This window comes from Lytechinus variegatus, chromosome 14, assembly GCF_018143015.1.
Source record: "Lytechinus variegatus isolate NC3 chromosome 14, Lvar_3.0, whole genome shotgun sequence".
NCBI classification, from domain to species: Eukaryota; Metazoa; Echinodermata; class Echinoidea; order Temnopleuroida; family Toxopneustidae; genus Lytechinus; species Lytechinus variegatus.
In genome coordinates, this window is record NC_054753.1 from 9793942 (window position 1) to 9818986 (window position 25045).

The window sequence follows — 25045 nt, forward strand, 5'->3', positions numbered from 1 at the left end:
CTTAAAATCTCCCTGTTTGGGGTCAATACATATAAGAATTTCAGCTCGCGCTTCGCGTCGGCATTATTGATCAATGAGATACATATCCGTTTTATGACATTGGCCTTAAAATGTCTCTATTAGGTCAGTATACCTGGCAACTGAGCGCGCTCACTAAGTGACTCAAAATTTTTGCTGGTGCCCCCCCCATGCCGTGATCCACGGTACGCCACTAATTGTATACGTAAAAAAAACCTTGAAAATTCAAAGAAGTGATCAAGTTTTATTCTGTAATCAATATCCTATCATGCATGTTATGTGTTTATACAGGAAACATTCAATCTGTTATATTTTAATCATATATCATTTTCCATTCTCTCTAAATAGGGCTCATGAATCCTCTGTCTATGAAACCTACGAATCTGTTTTTTTTTTCAGTACTACATACGTGTGAATCGTTATTCACTGTAATTTCAGAAATCTATTTCAAGATCACATTATATCGATTCGATCTCTATGGGCCTCTTCACAATGGATCTTGAATCATCATTGAAATGATGATTACAATTCGTTTTTAGAATCATCATTGAAGTGATGATTACAATTCGTTTTTAGAATCATCATTGAAGTGATGATTACAATTCGTTTTTAGAATCATCATTGAAGTGATGATTACAATTCGTTTTTAGAATCATCATTGAAGTGATGATTACAATTCGTTTTTAGAATCATCATTGAAGTGATGATTACAATTCGTTTTTAGAATCATCATTGTAATGATGATTACAATTCGTTTTTAGAATCATCGGACCTTTCACACACTCACTCGAAAACCGTGATTTGAATAGAAGGGAACTGGAATTCACACCCGGAGTAGAATTGGAATTCGTGACTGTGTTTAGCGTTCGTGACTCTAATCACGTTTCACACGTGCTAAAAATTCGTCATTAGCCTTATTTTTCACTGGAATCACCATTCAAATTGCTATTCTTTAACCGTGTGAAAGGGCGGTAATAAGTCTCTTCAAATCTCAACTGTGTACAATTTTAGTAATTTTATCTTGAGTCTACATCGGTAAGAAGAGAAAATGATCAAGTTGGTTGACTTCTTCAATTCAATTCAACTTCAATTTATTCTTGATAATAATAAAAACATCAAATTATACATTCGTATATATAAAGAAATATCATTACAAGAAAAGGAGGGCAACAAAAAGTTTACACTTGAAAATAAGAAGCCTCCAAAGAATACAATAATCAATATAAATTATGTACACATCAGATGAAGAGGGGGGGGGGGGGGGGGGGCGAAATATGCTCAATCACACACAGACACACCCACCGAGAAACATCGTCATCATCACACACAAAAGCACACCCGAAACATCCATCATCTTGGTTCATTCATTTAGAAAAATAATACGTGAATAAATGAGGTGAGTTTGAATTCAAATTAGGAATAGGTACTAATAATGATCTTTTTAATTTTGCATTTAAACGAAGAAACAGTTGAACATGAAAAAAGGCATACATTGAGATTGTTCCAAATTCGTGGTCCGGTAAATTCAAAAGAGATATTGAAAAAAGATTGATGATATTAATAGGAGCATATCTATATCTAACTGCGTGCATAAGTGTAGCAATCTTAAATTTATGAATATCGTAGACTGTCATTGTTTTTTATCTAAAAAAATAATGGCCCTGATGGTGTCAGATATGGAGAATTGGTGCAAATGCGTGGTGCTTTTTTTCTGGAGTTTATGGATACAATCCAGTTTGGTTACACTGGCCCATGTTATGTTGCAATATTGAATATAAGGTAGAATCAAGGAGTAATATAGCATAATTAAATTCTTTTCAGGTAATATGGATTTCAATTTACACAGTATTCCTACACTTTAAGATATTTTGTTACAAATATGTAAACGATGATTAGTAAAAGTTAATTTATCATCTAAAATTATACCGAGAAATTTGACTGTGTTAGTAACATTCAGAATTGTCGAACCTAGTTTTAATTTAACAGCAGATATATTATACGAAATGTTTGTTTTGCAAAAATACATAACATTGGTTTTATTATAATTTATTATTAATTTATTGGCTCCAAACCAGTCTGTCACTTTGCATAACTCTTTCTTAGTTTCTTTAATCTCCAACTGCTCAAATTTACTTGAACTTGCCTATAAAGTATGCATTATAATTTAGAAAATTGACCATAAGCGGTCAAATCGATCGTCTGTTACGATCTTATAAGCGAATCGTGCTTATATAGTGTAACTCGCCGGGTAAGTTCGCGTAAAAGTGTTCTATTGCAAATATAATGTACGAGCGCACAGTGAATGGGTAGTTTATGCGAGAAAATCACTTCAGCAGTTCAGTACAAAATATTCACGCACAAACACTCTGCATGTTTCTTTTCCAGCTACCTAAGTTTTTCTTTTGGGGATGGGGGATTCAATTGTAGTCTGTTCTAAAAAACACATCTTTTTCATCACAAAATAAGAGATTTAAGACATAATAACCTGGTAAAAAAAACTGCAGCACATTTTTCATTTAGAGCAAATCATAGGCGATCGTGTACGTGTGCATGTAGTGGATCCTTCCTGTGATGGACGTGTGGTAAACTTGGAAGTTTGCTTAATCCAATCTCATTTTTGGATTATGAAACCAATTGATGTGAGGGGTATTGCCTCTTTATGATCGAGCCAATCTCTTAATTATCAAGCAATTCCTTTTTGGTATTCTTGAATAAAAAATGTGCCATGGCATACAACTTTGATACCATGCATACGTTTCTAATTCCTTGCAAAACATTTTTTAAACATGTTAAATGAGTGCTTAACGTCTTTTCTAAAACTGTTGCTGACAAAATAATAGACGAAGAAGTTGACGATGTGGTTGGTGAGATTGAGATCGACCATGATGTTTATTAATACAACGAGACCGGGACTGTTTCTTGCTATCGAGACAATTGGTCGTTGCATGATGATAATTACTGTCTGTGGAGTCCATGTGACAAAAAAGAACATTGTTACAATGAGGAGCATTCGAGTTGTTTTCCGTCCGTGATCAGATTCATGCTTTCGTTGAAATGGACCTCGTTGCTTCAAAAGTGCTCCTTTGGAATGCTTGGGCGCTGATGGTGATTGCTGATATGGTGCCCCGATAGTCGATTCGAGGCGGAGAAGGTTCTGATGCCGGCCCTGAGGTCTTCCAGGTATGGGCGACCCGTGAGATGAATTGGTGACGTTACTATTTGGATGTGATGTAAGGGTTTTGCTAAATGAACTAATTTCTCCACTGCGTAAATACGAACTCTGTGGGCTCGATTGAGAGGTGGTGGCCATTCCACTAAAGCCTTTGCTTTCTGCAACAGGTTTGGAAGTGTCACCTACCGTTGAGCGAGACTCATGGGTAATCTTACCGTTCTCGTTTGAACTGATGGTGGCCAATGGGAGACCATTACCCACAAGCTCAGCGTGGATCTTTGCTCTCTTTCGGAGAAAATTGAATATGAATGAATAAAGAAGCGCCGTTGTGATAATTGACACACCAAAACATGTAAAATACACTCCCTTTATGGCAAAATTGGGGATGCTGGAGTCAGTTTGGACAAAGAAACCGATTGTGCAATATTTCACAATTCCATCCAAAAATATGACCTTGGTGAAAACAGCGAGAACGGCGCAGGCCCCAGTGGTGACGATAATACATAAAATAGACAGGGCTGCTGCCATACGTACCGTCATTCTACGTCGCAAAGGATGACACACTGTTAGATAACGGTCGATGCTTATTAAAGTAGTGATGTGTAGTGAAGTAAAAGAAAACATATGTTCTGCAAAGGACGACAGCCGACATAAACCAATTGCTATATGATGCGGAAAAAAGTTTTCAATTATGAAAACAGGCGTAAATGCGCAAGCGATAAAGTCAACTAAGGCTTGACCCATGATGAAGATATCCGTGCTTGTCTTTCTTTTCTTCCACCCATAAACTTGGAAGATGATGGCATTACCAGGAAGTCCAAGGGCCATCAACATTATGTAATAGATTAAACCTATAACAATGCTATTGGTGTTGCCTTCATCGGCCGCCTCATAATAGGAATAGTTCGATGTCGTCTCCATCACTATCATCCAAGCATCATTCTTTTAAAAAGCGTATTGCGATTCTTTTCGAGATCGATCTTTCCACCTTTCTTTTCTGCACGGTGACACCCTCAAAAGATCCCCCGAATACAGAATCGGTAAATTCCCTGTTTTAACAGTCTAAAAAGGTAACAATTACTTTAGTCATATGATTATTTATACTGGAAGTCGAGTGAGGGGTAGCCTAACGATCGAAGGAGGAAAGAATATATTAGTCAATTGTAAACTCACAGCAATATGGTAAAAGGGAGATGGTGTACGACTTTATCTAAGTCTCAGTACCTTGTCGAGAATTTGGAGGATGAAGTTCAGGAGAACCGATGAAATATGAGCCAACACAAGAAAGAGTACGTTGGTGAAAGTAATTTAAGGCAACATCAGCATTTCAATTCAACCGCAATTGTATTATCAGAATAATACATCACTCTTGCGGATGTCAGTGGAGTAGCTTTTCAGTGAAGAGCTAGCTGACAACTTACCCTGATTACAGTAGAATCACGCTTTGCCTTCTGACATCATTCATGTGCAATTTCTTTAATAATCTGCTTGAGGATGTTGAGGGTAATGCCGAAGTGACAGGATATTGATATTATGATGATTAAGATTATTAAAACGACGGGTAGTGATGAGATCTGTAAGTATCTTGTCAAGACTCTTGGTAATTAAAATGCATGAGAGTGCATAAAGGAGACTGAAAGACTTGACATGGTTGTATGATGATGGAACATTTTAATAGTTTGATATAATGAAAATTGACAATGATTGGAAAAATACAATGAAGGAGAAGAGATCGTCAGCAGTCATAAAATGGAGAATTACAGATTCAACAGACCAATCTGGATGTACGTTCATTGTAAAAGTTTATAAAAAGCTCTCCCCGAGTGAATTTCCCTCTTCTCGTTTAAAATGAATTTTGATCTTGCATTAGACTTCTGTAATCAGAACACACATTACAAATACATGATAAATGAAATCTTGGTAATGTACATCAATATATCGGCAATGTTATCGAATAGAATATGAAAACATAACAATTTCCTATCGCAGCATAATAAAACTCAATTGAATGGACATTAAATTGACATTTTAAAGTGAAAAAAAAAATTGGATCGCACCATGGATCTTGATCTTTTTCTATTTTTTTCTATAATAGTAATGATAATTTTGCATACTGCTCTGGCTTTATATAGCTACCCTAGTCGGGCGCTCGAGCATGCAGTGAATTCCGTCCTATTACAGAATTACTGTACCTGGGTTGAGATTTGCAAATGAAGATAAATGTCTTGTCAAAGGATGCAAGTGCTGCGGTGAGATTCGAATCCCGTCCCTGTGGTTAACGTCTAAAGACTTCGATAACCACCGAACCGCAGAACCTCATCTTTATGCCATTTAGAATATTCTGAGAAATTTCTCTGTCATTTTCCCTCTATTTTTGCATGTGCAATGATTTGACGTCTTATATAATATCAAGTATACATATTTATCAATTTAGATTTTTCTGTTTATCGGTGAGAATGTGACCGGTGTGTGCGTGTTGGGGTGTGTGAGAGGGTGGGTGTGTGGGTGTTTCAAATCAGTGTAATATACAATCTTGCAGGCGTACGGATATACAAATGCATATCAACGTAGATTATTCAATAAAAACTCCAAAAATTTCATGATGCCCTAAAAAAAATACAAATAAACTCTTCGAATAATGAATTAGAGAATATTACAATAAAACGCCAAAATTGATAGTGATGACCATGATGAACAAGGAAGGAATTATTTGGATAGATTTGTACCTCTTCTGTATATTGACTGTGATCCATTATGCACGATATCTGAATTATTTTGCACTTGGAAAGAAGCTTGCGATTTATTTTCAAGTAAACGAGTAAAATCCAGTATCGAATAATGACGCAGCTCTGTATTTGACTCTACACTGTAAAAACTGCGGTGTTAAAACTGACACAAATTGGTGTTAATAGAGGACCACACCCTGATGTGTTAAAATTACACCCTAGAGATTAAACATATAACACCAAAGAGTGTAAACGTAACAACAAAAGGTGCTGTAATAACACCTATAGGTGTAAAACTAACACCACCAATTTAACAACGGTGTAAAAAAAATGGTGTGGTCCTCTATGTACACCGGTTAACACCACAGTTTTTGCTGTGTATGACATGGCAAATATACGACTACTTTGAATATAATTTAGAATACCCCAAAGGTATACAACTAAATAAATTGTTATATATGAATACAATTTAAGTAAAATGAAATAATAATCGTTTGAAGGAGAACAAATAAATACAAAATGATAAATAGATAAGACAAAAATCAAACTTCTTTTATGTCAAATTGGTGAAAGACAAACTATTTCCATAAATACCAACATTTGCACTTTTTAAATGATTCTTTAACATCCCTCCTAAAGCCGTTGCTGACGTAATAATAAACGAAGAAATTAACGACGTGATTGGACAGCCTGAGACTTAACATTATTTGAATAAAGGCGCGCATGCCGGGGACGTCACGGTACCGGTGGACGATCGGGATCGGGATCACGTGGATGATCAGGTTTGGTGTCCACGTGAAGAAGAAGAATATGGTTATTATAAGGAGCATGCGCGTTATTTTCCGTCCGAAATCGTATTCGTTTTTTCTCTTCACAGGTCGATGCTTGGGCTGTTTCGTTGAAACATCTTCAGCAATTCTTGATGCAGACGTTGGTTCACGACTTTTAGGATGCTTGCTGGAATCAGATGTCTTCATATTTCCCTGATGTTTATTCAAGGGCTTTGTCGGAGAAGCGGTATTCAGATGTGTCGATGTAGAAGGCAGATTTGCCGGTGCAGCCTGGGAAAGTTTAGATTCACTCTTCTTATCAGTCTTATTTATGATGTTGCTTGAATCATTAACAAAATAGCTATCAAGTTTCAAGCTTGTTTCAAACGAATCCCCTCTGTCATTTGTTGTGCCGGTGGCTTCCGGGATCTCATTGCCAACCAGGCCAGCATGGATAGTTGCTTTCTCTCGGATGAAGGTGTAAATAAGTCCGTAAAGAGTAGTAGTTGCTATAAAGGATATGATAAATAAGGTCATTCGAATCGCAGTGAAGATCAGTGAGACTTCATAGGATGTCGACAATCTACATGTCCGGCCGTTCCGCGTTTGAACGCTTTGAAAGAAAATTGTAAAAGGAATATTGAAACCGATCGCGGCGACAACCGATATCGCTACTAATAGAATTGACATCTTCACCGTCGATCGCCGTCGTAATGGACGGCATACAGCCATATAGCGGTCAATGCCGATTGATGTCGTTAAGAAAAGAGACGCGAAGGCTGTAGCATCAACTTGAATGGATGTCAGCCGGCAGAGACCCATTGTAATGTGTTCTTGAAATGCCTGCCTTACAACCAAAGCAGGTGCCAAAATACAGGAGATGAAGTCGACTATCGCTTGCGCTATGATGAGGATATCCGTGCTCGTTTTCCGTTTCTTCCATGCGTAAGCTTGGATGATGACGGCATTCCCTGGGACACCGAGAACCAACACCATTACGTAAAAGGTTAAATTGACAATGCTCTCATCGTCGAGGTTTCTGGACGTCATCATCTCGCTGTCGTTAAATTGTCCTAGAAGATTTTGATATCTACCACTCCTGTTCAACATCTCCAACGATCATCAAAGATTTCTTACATTCGTTCAATTTTCTTTCGGTTAAAATTTTCAATGAAGCTAATGATGACAGCACCATCAGGGTATACTGGCACATTATACAAATACAAATTAAGCCCTGGGCTGAGAACGATTGACTAGCTTGATAAGAGAGTGCGACCCGATGGCGACTTGATCTAAATGAAGATGTCTCAGCACAAAATGGCGGAAATAACAAGAATGGCACTATAGTATGACAGGCAATCACTATATAGAGTATGCTGTATACCAAAGGCGAGATAACAGCCTCCAGTCGAATGATAATTAGTCGATGTAGACGTCACATAATTGGGTTTTTAACGAGGTGAATGATTTGAGTTCATGAGAAGTGAATTATTATTCGTATACAGAGAAACAGGGGGGTGGCGAGTAGGAGAGTGAGCAAGGGAAGGAGAGCCAGAGAGAGGGGTGAGAGAGAGAAGAGAAGAAAAGCGAGGAGATGATGGCCTTATTGCCTCTTCAGACACTGTTAGAAATGTGAAAATAATAATAATAATTATCATTATCGGGAAACTATAAAGAATTCATCGTTACCGATTCTACTTACTTTCAGACTACTAAGTATGGAAGAAACATCGAAAATTTATTCTATACACACCATAAAAAAATAGAATAGCCTTTCGATTGGCACGGGCGTCACGCAATTTTGGTGAACTCGACCTGATGATTGACTGAAAGTTTGAATATTCGTTGGCAGGGCATTCTAAAAGTATATTTTTGAAAATCATCATCTACATTATATGAGTATCATGTTTCGATTGGTGTTAAAGGTTCTAACTATCAAGTAGGCCTATATTGATTTTATACCCTTATAAAAATCGCCAATGGTATTTGAATGGTGCCGAATGGTAGTTGAATGGTGATCTGAATGGTAAATGGTACGCGAATGGTATTTAAGTGGTGTTTCAATGGTAAGTTCTTAATGGTAATTGGTAGTTTATTTAATGGTAAATGGTATACCATATACCCAATGGTGTCTCAGTGGTATGTGTCTAATGGTATGATTAGTATGATGAATGGTATACCACTCACCCAATGGTGTCTCAGTGGTATTCAATGGTGTTTCAGTGGTATGTGCTTGTAATGGTATGATTGGTATGATGGATGGTATACCATTTACTCAATGGTGTCTCAGTGGTATTCAATGGTGTCTCAGTGGTATTCAATGGTGTATCAGTGGTATGTGCTTGTAATGGTATGATTGGTATGGTGAATAGTATACCATACACCCAATGGTGTCTCAGTGGTATTCAATGGTGTATGAGTAGTATGTGCCTGTAATGGTATGATGAATGGTATACCATACACCCAATGGTGTCTCAGTGGTATACAGTGGTGTCTCAGTGGTATTCAATGGTGTCTCAGTAGTATGTGCCTCCATAATGGTACGACTGGTATGATGAATGGTATACCATATACCCAATGGTGTCTCAGTGGTATACAATGATGTCTCAGTGGTATTCAATAGTGTTTCATTAGTGTGTGCCTCTAATGGTTTGACTGGTATAATGAATGGCATACCATACGCCCAATGGTGTCTCAGTGGTATACAATGGTGTCTCAGTGGTATTCAATGGTGTCTCAGTAGTATGTGCCTCCATAATGGTACGACTGGTATGATGAATGGTATACCATATACCCAATGGTGTCTCAGTGGTATACAATGATGTCTCAGTGGTATTCAATGGTGTCTCAGTAGTATGTGCCTGTAATGGTATGATGAATGGTATACCATACACCCAATGGTGTCTCAGTGGTATACAATGGTGTCTCAGTGGTATTCAATGGTGTCTCAGTAGTATGTGCATGTAATGGTATGATGAATGGTATACCATACACCCAATGGTGTGTCAGTGGATACAATGGTGTCTCAGTGATATTCAATAGTGTTTCAGTAGTATGTGCCACTATACGTATGATTGGTATGGTGAATGGTATACCATGTACTCAATGGTGTCTCAGTAATATCCATCACCATCCTCTCTTTTTCCCTTTGTTTCCTTCTCGCTTTTTGTTTCTTGGTAGTGAAAATTGAACGGCAGAAATGTAGCTCCTCTATCGTACGGTATACTGTTCGTTTTTATTTTAAACTACGTTCTTCATATTTTTATTTTCAAAGTTCTATTTAATTTATAATCATTTTGCTTATTTATGGCCGCTTTTTATGAAAAGAACTATATCTGGAGTGTTCCAAAAGATATTTGCAATTAATTCGAAGATGCAAATTTACAGGTTATATACATTAATTTTATCTAAAACATATCAATTTGGATTTTTTGATGGAAGAAACAATAAATCAGTTGCAAGTTTGCAATGAAAAGTATGACTTTCAATTGATTTTGGAGTGTGAAATTGATTTTCGTTCGATTGCAAGTTTCTTGCAATGCCCCATATTTTGCTCAAAATAAATTCACTGTTGGTTGTCTTGGTCCCCCAACCTCTATCAAATTCCCATCCGCAAACCCTGATATGGTCAGTCTGCAACGTCCAAATTTAGCCCCCTCCGAACCCATTTGTACGTTACTATAGCTGCTTCCAATCATGAATTATTCCTCTCTCTTTTTTTTTACAAATGATATTTTCAAAATTCTAATTCTATTTTTAGGCCCCAATTATTCTTTCTCACGGACGGCGTTCATAAAGAGGAGAGCTATTCTATAGGCCCGTCATTACTTGATTGAAATGATTTATCCATATTGTCTTGCTCCCCCACCCCTATCAAAATTCCCTGCCGCCATACAGGATATAGTACAATGTAACAGAAAAGAAATATATACTGAATGAAATCTCAATTTCAATCAAAACAAAAGCAAATTAAAAGGGAAGAGGAATGAGTAAAAAATATAAAAAAAACAAAAAAAAAGAAAAAGGCAAAGAAGAAAAGAAAGAAACAGAAAAGAAAAAAAGACAACGAAAATAAAAAAGAAAGAAGAGAGAGAAAAGGAAAAATATGAAGGGATCGAAAACTTTCTTTCATAGATTCCAAGATCCAAGGAAAACAGTGGCAAAAATTGATCTCACGCCATCATGGTTTCCATCCCAGAACCAATCGAGAGGAAAAAGAAGACACCCCTGATTTGGTTTAATTCACCCCCACCCATATCGGGATGTGTATTTATCTTGGCGAAGAAGTCCCCTCCCCCAGATTTGGTCATAATTTATCCCCCCCCATATGCGTTGGCTAGCGGGGCCGCTTGGCTGCTTGCCAGGTAGCTCTATTATACATGTTGTTCTCGCACGCACGCGTGCGCGTGCACGTCTAACCGCCAAGTGCAGGATTTGAAAAAGAAAACTCGATCTACCGGTACTACCGTTTTGCCGTTGATAAGTCCGTCGATAATTCATCAAAAACTAAAGGAACACGGGTCAGATTCGGACAGCGACTTCAAAGTCATTTGTAGAAGGCTAAACAGTAAGTTCTATAACAATTTTCTTTGATTTATTTATCAAATTGTCTCAAAATGTTCGATGTCGTTGTACTGCCACGACCACTGCACTGCCACCGTCACTGCCCCGTGTGTGCTGGCCGCTGCTCTACGGGCTGGGACGTGGCTTTGACGATAGGGAGTGCTTATGGTTTATGCTTTGTATTTGCTGAGTTTAGCTCGGCGAGCATTGAATAGTAATTCGCTCATATTGCCTGATGTTTATTGTCAATGTTTTACAAAAACCATCTCTGAATACATTGAATTCATGAATGAATGATTTGTTAATGCTAATGTCAAGACTGTCAAAGTTTTAATTGTGATAATGTGAAATAGACCGTTACTGCACAACGTTAATTCACTGAAATTGAAAACTTGCCGACAAATATTGCTTTGAAATTAGGCCTATAATTTGTTGTTGTTGTTGATAGATGTTGGTAAATGAGATAAAATGGAGGTGAAACATGGTAAGGGTCCTAAAGTTTAAAAAATGATAAAGGCTACGCAGGCCTATAACTTAGCTACACCGTACACACCACTCATTGCACATACTATTTCAATGGTAAAATGTGCACTTTGTGTGTGGAACTGTGACTGGACGGAGTGACAAACGATTCCTATTCAATTTTTCGAGGAATTATGCAGAGAAAACTGGCGCTAATGCAGTTTTGCACCGGCCGATTACCAGCATACCTCATCACCAAAACTTGTTCCCAAATGTCATGACAGGTCCCTCAGTCACATTTCGATGTTAATATACCCAACGCTTTTCAAAATATTGGGAATGACTGTATTTAGTCTGCGATCTCGACGTCGTTGATCTAATCCGTAGACATCACTTCGCGGATCGCTCGGATTCGCTATAATATTTATATGGACTGAAGTTAGCAACCAAATCATGCTAACATGTGGCGAACAAACTGCCAGCATGCCGCATGCGAATATTTTGATCGCATAACTTCGGTCCATATCAACATGACGGCGAATCCAAGCGATCCGCAATATTTTGAAAAGTGGTGGGCATATTGTGTATTGATCTCAAAATGTGTGTAGACAATTCTGGTGGGAAGTTTTGCTCGAAGTTGCATGCACAACGAACAATTGTCCATAGACTGTGTACAACGGATAGATCGTCTCCGCAAAGCGATTCGAAGACCGCTGATTGGTCAATCGCGCAGATCACGTCATGACCACGTGGTCCCAAAAATAATTCCTTTGGACTGCGTGCGGAAGTATCGATAGCAATATCCGGTAACGTTGTGTACGCGGTAAATGGTCTTGGTTTGTGATCGGATCGCTCCGGTATCGATCGAAAATTATCGAAACTCTGCAATTTCATGCATATTCACTCGACGCTCCGAAACCCGGAAGCCAATTGACTTTGTGCACGTTGCGATAGACTACAAAAGGGGGACACTTGTGTAAGAAAGCCACATTTTTATCAAACACATCGACTATTGCTCTCAAGGTGGGGGCACAGGTCAAATGTGCCCACTTGGATCTGCTTCTGCGATTGTCAATACCAGAAAATTGGAATTTATGTCATCGATTACCCTCCTTTTGAAAATTGCTGCTCTAGAAATTTGATTTCAGATGACATAGCTATTACTAGAATAAAGCATGCACAGTTATAATACAGCCTTGTCTGAACTACGCTGAATACTATCACATTTCCTTATTTTTATCCTGAATTCTGGGCTGGTAATCAGAGATCCATGAAAAATATCTTTGACATTAAAGTTCTAAGATCATTCTTTTTCTATTACTATATTAGTATTCTATTTTTGTTTGTATCTGCACATACATGCAGATTTTACAACACTCAAATTGATTTTATTTCATTTTCAAAGTTTGGACGACGGATACACTGGATGCTAAGTTAGATGGTCCAGCCTTATCTGGGAATGACACGACGGGTGTTGAACACAGAAAACGTGCCGTGTACAAGAAACAATTGGAGTTTATGAAAGGTAGGTGTGTAAGAATTTTCTTGAGTAGAAAAAATTGCAAAGCTTCATTAGATAAAACAGATTGTATTCCTGCATTGGCATAGCTGAAAAAAAACCTTGTCAGGAATGGTAAAAAATCCTGAGAAAGGACAAATGTCATCCCTATTTAGAGGAGCACACGTCTTTTGTGACACCCCCCCCCCAGAAAAAAAAATCAGTATGTTGGCTGAGGGGGGAAGGGTGGACACTTTCCCCAGGTATTCATTTGTTGTGGTATTTGTCATCATTGGGGCAACCTCCCATTAGATAATTGTCTACCCATCTATGGTTAAACATAAATTTATTTATATTTTACAAAATGTTTTGTTGATATTTGTTAATTGGTATCATTCAATTGATTATACTGCAAATTTCTCGATATATAAAAAATATATGAACTTCTAAAGAAAGATTACACACACGACAAGCATTCATATTTTGAACCCTTTGCATTGTTTTCATCCAATATTTCTTATTGCAGCTTCAAGGAATTAATCCTGCCGGGTACCCATTCACTTCATCTGGGTCTAGTGATGCACAGTGTGGATGAATTTCGGGCTGAAGGAAAACACACCATGGCTAGGACTCAAATTCACGACCCTCTGTTTGAAAGGTGAGAGAAAGAACCACTAGACCAGACGTTATAAACCAGCTGATGTCATATCCCCACTTGTTCTTTTGTATTTTATTACAAGAAGTCGCGCTAATTTACATTTTGTCCTCCGAGAACTATAAAAAATGGAGTGAAAATTTATTTCAAAGACATGTCCACCCTAACAAAAAAGTTGATTTGAGTAAAAAGAGAAAAATCAAACATAAAAATCGGATGAAAAATAAGAAAGGTATGACATTTTTAAGTTTCGCTCAATTTCACTTAATAGTTACATGCACATCCAAGTCGGTATGCAAATGAGGGAACTGATGACATCACTCATTCACTTTTCTTTGTTTTTTAAATATGAAATATTATAATTTTCTCCTCATTGTCCAATGAAATAAAGTTTTATTTTTATTTTTTTATTGTCAAATCTGTAAAAATTGAAATATTGTACAATTCAAACAATGAAAACAAAGCAAAAAGTGAGGGACATCATCGATTCCCTCATATGCATGTGGGTAAATTGTGTATATAACTATTTTGTGAAAAATAGGCGAAATTTCAAAATGTCATAACTTTCTTATTTTGCATCCGATTTTGATGAAATATTTTGCATCATGCTTGCCTGATTTTCTCTGTTGATTCAAAAAAAACTTTTCTGTGGTGGACTTGACCTTTAATGTGAAGATATGCATTGCTGGAAATAATGATATGATACTTGGGACATATCATACACACATGTATGAAAATATGAAATAATTATTTCATTTTATACAATAAGCCTAACAAATATTCCTGACGATCATGTGTTCATTGGGTTAATTTTTTACCAAAATGTTGTTAAATTTCAAATTCAATAACTTTGTTATCAGATTTTAATGAAATTTCCAGCATGATCCTTTTCTGATTCATTCTCTCCCTACCAAAATGTCCCCTTTTCTCATGCTTTCTTTCTATGGTCCCCTTCATTCTCCTTATAACTATGTTATATGTAAAATGTAACCGGTCGTCCAACCAATTTAATTGAAGGGCTATAGGTACTCGAGACTGAAAGCTATGTGATATAATTCAAAGTGTACATCAGACAAACAAAAAACACTGAAAATTTCATCAAAATTTGTTGAGGATTAACGAAGTTTTGACGAATTAAAGTTGTTATTTTTTGGTAAAACTGTTCTCTGCAAGTCCTCATGAATATACAAGATCACAATTTATATATTTTTTGTATTATATGAATTCAAATTTTGTCCAAGCTCGGTTGTAAAAAATTACGATTGACTACTGATTTACTGTGTAAGACAATAATCATATTATTTCTCACACATAGTTGAGTTATTCATTTGATTCAACACAACAAAAATAGAAAAGAAATATGTGGGTATCTTGTATATATCATTTTCTATATATTTTGCAAAAATGGTCTCTATTTTTCTTCTGTTTTTTAGTGTTCCAAATTGAATAATTTTCTTTCCCTATTTTCATTATATTTTCTTTCTATTTGTGATATATTATTTATTTCTTAATGTATCATTATTGTATTTATGATAAACTTTTGGCGTGTTTCTACAGTAAATCATTAAAAACAGTTTATCTTTTATCATTCTTAAACCAACCTGTTTCTACAGACCTAATAATCTCATTAATTTGCATTTCGCGTCGCAAATACGGCGGAAATTGGAAAATCCATCCTATAACCTCACATTGCATTTTGGTATGTCAAAAATTGCATCTCGTTAGGAAAATTTTCAAAATTCATGGTAGATCTCACTCATTGTAGCAGGTACACATTTTTCGCGATCAGCTGGAGAGATAAAAAACGGCCAGAATATATGTATACTGTGAAATCGCACTTCTTGGTTCAAGCACTTAAGCCAGACACGTATGCTATTTTGCCCCGTGTTTTTACAGAAAAGAAAAACGGATTAACATGGCAATAACCACCTCTCAGAGAGATGGTTATGAGAAACCGCATTTTGCGTGATGCAATTTATCAATAAACCGCATCGCATCTGTTTCTACAGGAAAGTTATCCGGGATTCTGGATACGTACTGTAGGCGGGTAATACCTTTTAACAATTCTATGTAGAAACATGCCATTGATATATCTTTTTAGGTGAAAAGAAAAAAGAGACCAATTTGGGAGTACTATTTTCCCCCCTTTTGGGGATATTTCATTTCTTCTAGGTGTGGCACCCTTTATTCATTTGGCCATGTGAAGGCTATCACACATTTTGAGTTTAATCTTCGAAATTTGGTGTTCATTAGTTTGTTGTCCAAACTCTGTCTTACATGTAAATGTTTATAGGAAGATTAACATAATATTTATGTGGAGTGCAATCATTGATCTCTTGTGGAGTCGCACAGTCACATGTATTCATAATATGGTGCTTTTATGCCATACCTGTCAATACTCTTTTGTACTTGAACTTATGAGTAAAAAATGTTTATTAATGTCGTTGAAATCAATTACACACAACAGATTTAACATCAAGTTTATTGTATTACAAGTATCAGGTTTGTATGCAGAACAGTGGTTTTGCCAAGTACTCAATCCATGTAAAAAGCAATATGAGAGAACAGGTTTATTCTTAGAAATGTTAGTCTTCATTTGTTGTGTTTTTCAATCAAACTCTGTCTTGATGCATGTTTATTTTTAGATAACAAGATTGACAGAGTATAGATATCAACGAGTAGCTAAGTCATATATATTGATAACTTATGTGCTTTAATTATAAAGTCTATAATTGTGAATACTCTGTGCCATTTATGCTGTACTTAAACTTCTTATAGTAAAAACATTTTATTGACGTTCTTGAAATAAGTAACTGTTTTCATTTTTTTTCTTGTGTATACTTATTCCATTATTAAGCCTACCACTAACCCCAGAGATATGCTGTTCACCATTGGTCTACCATTCACTGTACTTTATTGGCCTACTATACATTGCACATCGTTGTTCTACTGTCTACCATTCAGTGTAACCATTGGTCTACCATTGAATTTACACTTGTGGTCTATAGTGTATGACCAATGGTGTTATTTGAATGGTTGACTAATAGTATAGTGTGTATGACAGTGTTGTATGGTAAATGGTAGGTCAATGGTGTGCGGTGTATGGTAAGCCTATGGTGTATGGTGAATAGTAGTTCAATGGTGTATGGTAGGCCAATGGTGTACTGTAAATGGTAGGTCAATGGTATACGGTATATGGTAGAATGGTGTAAAGTGAATGGTCAATCAATGGTGAACAGTGTGTGGTGTACGACGAATGGTAGTTGAATGGTGTATGGTGAGTGGTGAATGGTACACGAATGGTGTACTTTGAATGGTACGCGAATGGTGTACGACGAATGGTAGTTGAATGGTGTATGGTGAGCAGTGAATGGTACATGAATGGTGTACGGCGAATGGTGTACAGTGAATGGTACGCGAATGGTGTACAGTGAATGGTGTATGATGAATGGTACGCGGATGATGAATGGTACACGAATGGTGAATGGTACACGAATGGTGTATGTTGAATGGTAGGCGAATGGTGTATAGTGAATGGTGTAAGGTAATTGGTAGGCCAATGGTGTCCAGTGAATGGTGGCTGAATGGTAAATGGTAGGCCAGTGAATGGTGGCTGAATGGTGAATGGTGGTCAATGGTAAACCTGTCTATAGTGGCCATATGGTAGATCAATGGTGAATGGTGTTTGATCAATGGTATATGAATGGTAAATGGTGCTCATGAATATGGTAATAGTAACGTCCGAATTATTTAAATTAGTTTGAATGGTATACCATTGAGGCTTGAATGGTATACCATTGGTGTATGGTGGGTGCTGTGTGAATGGTATTCCAATGGTATATCAATGGTGTATGATAAATGGTAGTCAATGGTATACCATTCAATTTTTTTTATAAGGGTATTGTCCTAGAAGATTTTAAAATGTACCACTCCTTCACAAATGTGTGGATTGTGCTGTTGTCCGACTAGGAAGGTGAGCTGGGGCCCGTTGCAGAATGAGTTGCAATCAATCGCAACTCTAAAAAGCATGCGTAACTTGATTTTCAACCAATTAAACAGTGCGCATTTGGGACTTGCGATTGATATTTTGACTTGCGTTTAAACGCAACTCTTTCTGCAACGGACCCCTGAACTCATAAAACTGTTTACATGTCTATTGTGATTATTTTCTGGGGAGAGGTTTTTGGAGTATAGTATATCAATTTTACGTCATTAATGTCGAATGCCTTTTCAGACGAGTCAGGAAACGGTGGCTTTATCATGTTTATGGTGCCTTTACAACCCAAGTTTTCTATGAACGCCAGACGGAGAACAAGTATTACGCTACAATTATGAGGCTAGTTAACATTATGATATGGAAGCAGATATGATGAATTTGAATTTACAATTGAATTTGATAAAAGGCTATCAATTTAGAAATGCCTTTCGATCTAAGAATAAAACACGAACTAAATGCTCCCTAAGTGTCACCCTCCTTGTTTTACTTGACTCCTTTGTCACGTATGAAATGTTTCGACAGAATCGATGCGTCTCGTTGTTGTGTGCAATACTTCTCCAGTTTAATGTTTGTATCTCCTTAATTACCCAATCACTTGCCAACATACCCCCTTTGCCTCTCCTAATCTTCGATCTCCGTTTATTGGATATTGACATCTCCTTTCAATGGTCTGCCCATTTCACTGTCATTTTTTAATGAAACCTGTCTTTTATGCTGACATATAATTTCCAATCTTTTTACTGGAGCTGATTACAGCCCCGGCCTAATAGCTTTGTCATTATGTTATGATATATACACCTCAATCATATCCTGGAATCAGTAATCGTGATCGCTCGCCCTGTAATAAGTAATTCAATTCGTGATAAGGACTAGCAGATTACTTTCTAGATAATTCTTATTAAAGTTCGAAAGGACTGACTTAAAAATGGTTCATATTGATTAAAAGTCTAATTTCTTTCTTTGAATAAAAAAGGTAGAGCCATTAAAATTTATATATATATATATATGTATATATTTTTTTTATTATATGATATTAAATTTATTCATATATATTAAAACAAGATGTTTAAGACCATAGAGTCATATAATAAATGCCTTGTTTAGGAAAATTCAAGCACTATTCTATCCATTAAATAAAGTGATGTATTTAAATATTTATTTCGTCCTACTTTATTTTAAATTAAATTTTAAGAGAATTCTAATCACATTAAGTTATAAAGAAGACAGTAAATCATACAAAAGTTGATTTGCATCATATCTCGTCACAAAATTAAATTGAAGATGAATATGGCTGAACTACAACCCTTTTTAATGCATATATTGAATTTCATTAGGGAGTTAATGTGCCCATTAATATATATAATTATATTGACGCTACAGACATAAGTGTGAAGGGACAGGGTCTTAGAGGGAATATGTTTTGTTATACCGAGGTTTTTAACCTGACTGCTAAGAAAGCACTAATGCCTGCGAGCAAGCAACCAGGGTACCAACGGCTTAAGGAGCTCTCCGAGGGACCTGGTAATGAGTTTTCTTTCTTGCTGAAATGAAACCCTTTAATTCAGCTTTGTGAAAGCGGACAAAGCCAATATAATAAGATTAAAGAAAATATGAGTAAAATTGCACGAGAAATAAGAAAGTTATGAGCTTCTGAGTGTCGAGATTACTATTGCTATGGAAACCTCCCATTGGCAATGTGAACAAGATTTTTGATGTCTCTAGTGATGTTCTGAGTCCAGTCAGTCCCAGTCTGAGTCCGACCCCCGAGATCGAGTCCAGCATGTCCGAGTCCGGCATATGTGCAAATTTATTTCATAATCAATCAGAAACAAGTTTTTCATTCAAAATATCTGTACTTTGAAAATATATATATATATACACAAACGCACAAAATAATTATACGACGAAAGTATGTAGCTGATTTTAGTTTAAGATTACATGTAGTTTATTAGAAAAGTCCTTAGAAACAAACCAAGATATAAGTTTTCACTTATTTCTCAGTAACCTCCCTGTTCTATGAGCAGAAATTCACCAAACCGTCAATTTGTTTAAAGTGATTGGTTAACATTGGTTTGACTTTAAAAAAATCTGAGCTAGAAGGTCACACTTGTCACCTGTGTCTGTGATATGTTACAAAAATGAAGCTCAGAAAAAATTGCGTTCGAAAATTATTATCTAGTGCTTCACAAATTGAAATATAAAGTGACCGGAAACACCATCTTAATTTCATCCCATACACTTATGTGTACTATTTAGGCGTCTACAAGACGCCTATTTACAAAATTGGGGTTTGGCTTGTAGTTTTAGCTTTCATTCTCAATAATGTTTGTTTTCAGGGTTTATTAGTTCTCATACATGCACACACATGTTTCATCTTGGTTTGAGAATTTTTTAAATCGGCTGCTCACAAAGTTAATCAATACCTTTAAATGTAATCGGAGAAAATATTTTTTTAGATTTTGTGAACTGAAGGTATTCTATTATTTAAAAGTGAAATTCAGATACACATATCAAATAAAATATATCAGATATTAAGGTTTTAAATTCATGAGAAATTGAGTTACCGTAATCAATACCCGGGTTTCAAATTATATTAAAAGAAACTAGATAATACAGTTAGAGATCAACAGTACTTGACATAAATATGGAGAAAGGGTATTTACCATGAATATTTTAAAAATGCTTATTTGATATTCATAAAAAATCATTTATAGTATATTAAAGGCAATGTGAATGACCTCAAGCAACAAAGTTTAGATTCAAATCTCTACCTATCAAAAATTTAAGCATGGTTGTTTAATATTTTACACACTTTTTTAAGCAACTACTGTGCGATTCACACACTAAACAGCGTTGTTTAGATTATCTTAATAGTGTAGATCATGCATATTCATGTGAATAATTTGTTTGATAAGCCATCGATACGTTTGTGTATAATGAATATTCATTAGATTATAATTGTGAATCGAACCCACGTCCCTCAGATTGAATGACGATGGACATAACCACTAGACCACGCTCCCACAATATACTGTTATTGTTGTTGTTGTTATCATTATTATTTACAAAATAGAAATATACAAATTAAGCAATGATTATGAGCGCTGGAGAGCATAAGGCCCTGTGTCTGTTGTGATATTTACATCACATACCTATACGACTGCAGAAAAGACTATTCGCAAGAAGCCAAGCGAGTGCGAGGATTCGGCGCTCACAAGTCGTTCGGCTCGCGCGTTCACTCGAGTATCTTCAGTTCTCTCGGTAGGCCGCTAGTCTCATTTCAGCCACTACCTGACGAGGAATAGAGCCAAGTCGCGAGGGCCTTGTCAAAAGGCTATGTGGTCTGACGATCCTGGCTCCCTTTACTGTGTTTGAATCCAGGCCATTGCATTATTTCATCCAGCAAATAAAATTAATGGATCCATAAAGTGCCGCACTCAACTCGGGTGCGGTAAATGGGTACCGACAGGAAGTGATATACAAAGCTGTGAGCACCGTAATCGATAGTCTAACGGTTAGGCTAGGTTTTATAGGAGCGCCATGATTTCTTAATGAAGAAATGATGAAATAAATAAAATAAATAGACATTGGACAAAAAAGGTGTGTGTGTTTTGATTGACTTTTTCACAATCCTAAATTATAGGCAAAGATTAGGCTCATTAACCATTATTTCAAATTGTTATGAGGATCAGACTGCTGTTACCTATAAAAACCAATAGAATGACCTCAATACTCACGCTAAACTGCGTTCATTTTAACTTCCTTAAACCCACGCTTTTCCTCATTCCGTGTAACTGCGGTGATGAAAGTTCAATAAAAACAGCAAGCTACTTGGATAAACGGGTCGTGTGGTCCAGTGGTTTGAGCATTGGACTCATAATCGCAAGGTTGTGAGTTCGAATCCCAACTCTGCCATTGTCTCCACTTTGATAAAAAGGCCCAAGAGTGATATCTGTCGTCTATTATGTCAGCCACTATGGCTGATTAACCTAGACGTAAAATGTTTCCAAGGTAATTATATGATATTGACTGTCCTTGAGGGGAACATCAAATATATTGCCAGCAAAAGAATCATATTGGCCCGAGTCTTTAGACGAGGGCAATATGTGTCTTCTAAGGGCAATATATTTGATGTTCCCCGAAAGAAGAGCCACTCAATCTTTTTATTATCATCCAAATCAGATATCTAGAGCAAAAATCATGAAAATGGGGATATTTCTTTTAAAAACAGAGTTCTATTGTGTCATGTTAATATCGGTCTAGGCTCTGCACTTTATCATTATGACGTACTTGCAAGCGCTCGGATCCAGCGTTGTCTTTATTATGACGTATATTGTTGGTGCGCGGATCCTTATGAAGCGTATCTCTTTATACGCATCCACTAATGCCCGGATGTGAGACCAGGGGGGTGTTTCACAAAGATTTAAGTATGACTTAGAGTCGCACTTAAAAACCGAGTTGCGTACGGTATGAAAGGCTTGACTGCATTGGTCAGATCGTGTGATGAGGACGCGCACTAATGCGTATCTATCAATAAGATCGCGCGTTGCATATCATGTACGCGTCGGCATTTAAGTGCGACTTAAGTCATGCTTAAATCTTTGTGAAACACCCCCCTGGGAAAATACAAAGGTATATTTTGCGTCGTCTCTGCATGCAAAGTAAACGCGCACATTGAGACCGAGGAAAATACAAACAATATACCTACCCTTCCCGATATTAAGAAAATGTAGGGCAATATGGTTTTGTAAATGACCAGCTCAGATGTCTGATACGGGTGGTAATTGGTTATATACCAGCTTGGCGTTTACCAGCAAAAAATGCTGTCCTGCCGAGTTCCTACGGGAGTTACCACAACAGAAACAGAAAACAGAATTAACTGTTTATATGTTACCAGTGAAACGATTCCTGCGACATTTGCTCCGGTCTTAAAGGAGAATGAAACCTTTGGAACAAGATAGCTTGTGTGAAAACAGAAAAATCAAAGAAACAGATCAACAAAAGTTTGAGAAAAATCGGACAAAAAATGAGAAAGTTATGAGCATATTGTTTGTTTGTTTTATTTCCGTAATCAGATAAAAAAAATACAATATACAAGAGAGATACATACAATAACGGAGGATCACCCAATTCAGCTGTATTTGCAAAATACTGCTGTTCTTCCTTGGGGTCCTACATTTACCATACAAAGTAATATACTGTGATCACTAATGCTATGGAGATCCTCATATTGGCAATGCGACAAAGATGTGTGATGTCACTTGTGAACAACTCTCCCCATTACTTTAGTAAATATATCACTTAAACTGCCTCTTTTATCATATCTATCATTCTTTATATAGGCATGATAGGAGGGCATGTAATACAGATTTTTAAAGAATACATCATGGATAAAGAGTTTGTATCACCATAAGAAAAAGCTAAAAGAGACTTGGGGGGGGGGGTATTTTATAGTCCATCAAAGGGAAAGTTGTTCACATGTGACATCACACATCCTTGTCGCATTGCCAATGGGAGGATCTCCATGGCATTAGTGATTGCAATATTCACTATGCTTATAACTTTCTCATTATTTTGTCAGATTTTTCTCAAACTTCTTCCTCCTTATTCTTTGATTTTTCTGTTTTGACACAAGCCTACTTGATCCAAAGGTTTCATTCCCCTTTAATATCTCGGGTGGTTTAGTTTTGGAGGTTATGTTTTATGTTTGGCTTAACGTGCGTGCAGATTTTCCATCGGAGATATTGCCGCCGGAGCAAATTTCATGAAACCATTTTACCATGAAGTTCCACAGATAATGATATTTATGTACGAAAGATTAATAAATTAAAAACATCCTTAAATGCTTTGTACAGAGATCCCCCGGTTCCAGTAGGCAATGGGTTAAGCTTTGAAACTAAAACATGTTAAAATGTGGAAGAAATTCAGTTGCAACTTCAAAGAATAGCAAGAAAAAATGGTTTCAAGTTCGGGTTCACTCAAGCATAAGATGTGCTTACTGTGCAACAGTAGCGTACCTAGAATTTTCCAAGGGGGGGCAAAATCGTCCGCCCAAAAATTTGTCAAGCAAAAAAGGGGTCTTCAACCACAAATAAAGGATTTGGTACCCCCAAAAATTAAAATTAAAAAAGGTCCTCAACAGGATATAAAGGACAGAGAGGGGGGCAGGGATGCGTCCCTTGCATGGGTTGTGACTCGTCAGGGGGGGGGGGCAGTCTGCCCCCCATAGGTACGCTATAGTGCTGTGCAATCTCAGTAAAACATCAAAGGAGTCCGGAAAATTTACGGTGTCACAGAAACATCTTGTCTACCGTCTGTTAATTAGTTTTACTTCATATTTTGATAGCATGAATTAAAATAATTACTCTTTGAAATAGGTTTCCTTTTATTCTTTTAATTTTTATTTATTTACTTTTTTTTTAATTTTTGAAGGCCAAATTACTATTTTGGCTATTTACAACAGAGAATCTTTCCTAGCGACTAGCTATTGGTTTTTTTGTTATCAGGTCGCATATGGTAATACTATATCCTGCTGGACTTTTGGCATCCGCTGATGACTAAATCTATGTCATGCAGTTGATAGAGCAAAGTCAGGATAAGCATGTTTTTTAATTTTTCAAATTGATCAATATCAGCATGCAGCTACATATTGATTTCAAACGCAAATCATAAAGAAGAAAATAAAAAGGGAGAAAAATATATACAAATATATTCATTTCGTAGGCCTGTAAAATAATAATAGATATGAGTAACAATAATGATTATAATATTGAAAATCTTAGATTAAAAGGATAATGAATTAATAATAAATGATTACAAAATGAAAATAATGATGATAATAAAAACTTAAATTAGCTTGCACTTGATAACATTATAATGATGACTGATTCCACAATACCTTAGATATTAATTACTTTAGACGTGTATATTTTTAATGAATTTTGACATTGTATTGCTGTAAAATGTTCTGTTTTCATCTAAATGCGATGTACATTTATTTCCATTGTACGAAAAACTGTAATTCAGCCCTTTATGGACCGAGAGTGATTTTTTGTTGAAGTATAACCATTTCCATTATACAAATAGATTATAATGATAATAATAATAATAGCCAATCTTTATATAGCGCTTTTCCCAGAATGGCTCAAAGCGCGTTACAGCATATTATTACCCGGTCATTGGAT

General features: G+C 36.4%; 1 protein-coding gene across 1 annotated transcript; it reads right to left on the minus strand.

The window, feature by feature from the left end:
* Positions 1-6266: 6266 nt before the first annotated feature.
* On the minus strand, positions 6267-7948 carry LOC121428154 (cholecystokinin receptor type A-like). The gene has a single exon (XM_041624747.1). It carries the CDS (start codon positions 7794-7796, stop codon positions 6495-6497), a length of 1302 nt encoding a protein of 433 aa, XP_041480681.1. The 5' UTR covers positions 7797-7948; the 3' UTR covers positions 6267-6494.
* Positions 7949-25045: the final 17097 nt, after the last annotated feature.

Bases quoted from the DNA above. Each gene is read 5' to 3' on its own strand.
- LOC121428154 (XM_041624747.1), bottom strand. From the start codon at position 7,796: ATGTTGAACAGGAGTGGTAGATATCAAAATCTTCTAGGACAATTTAAC.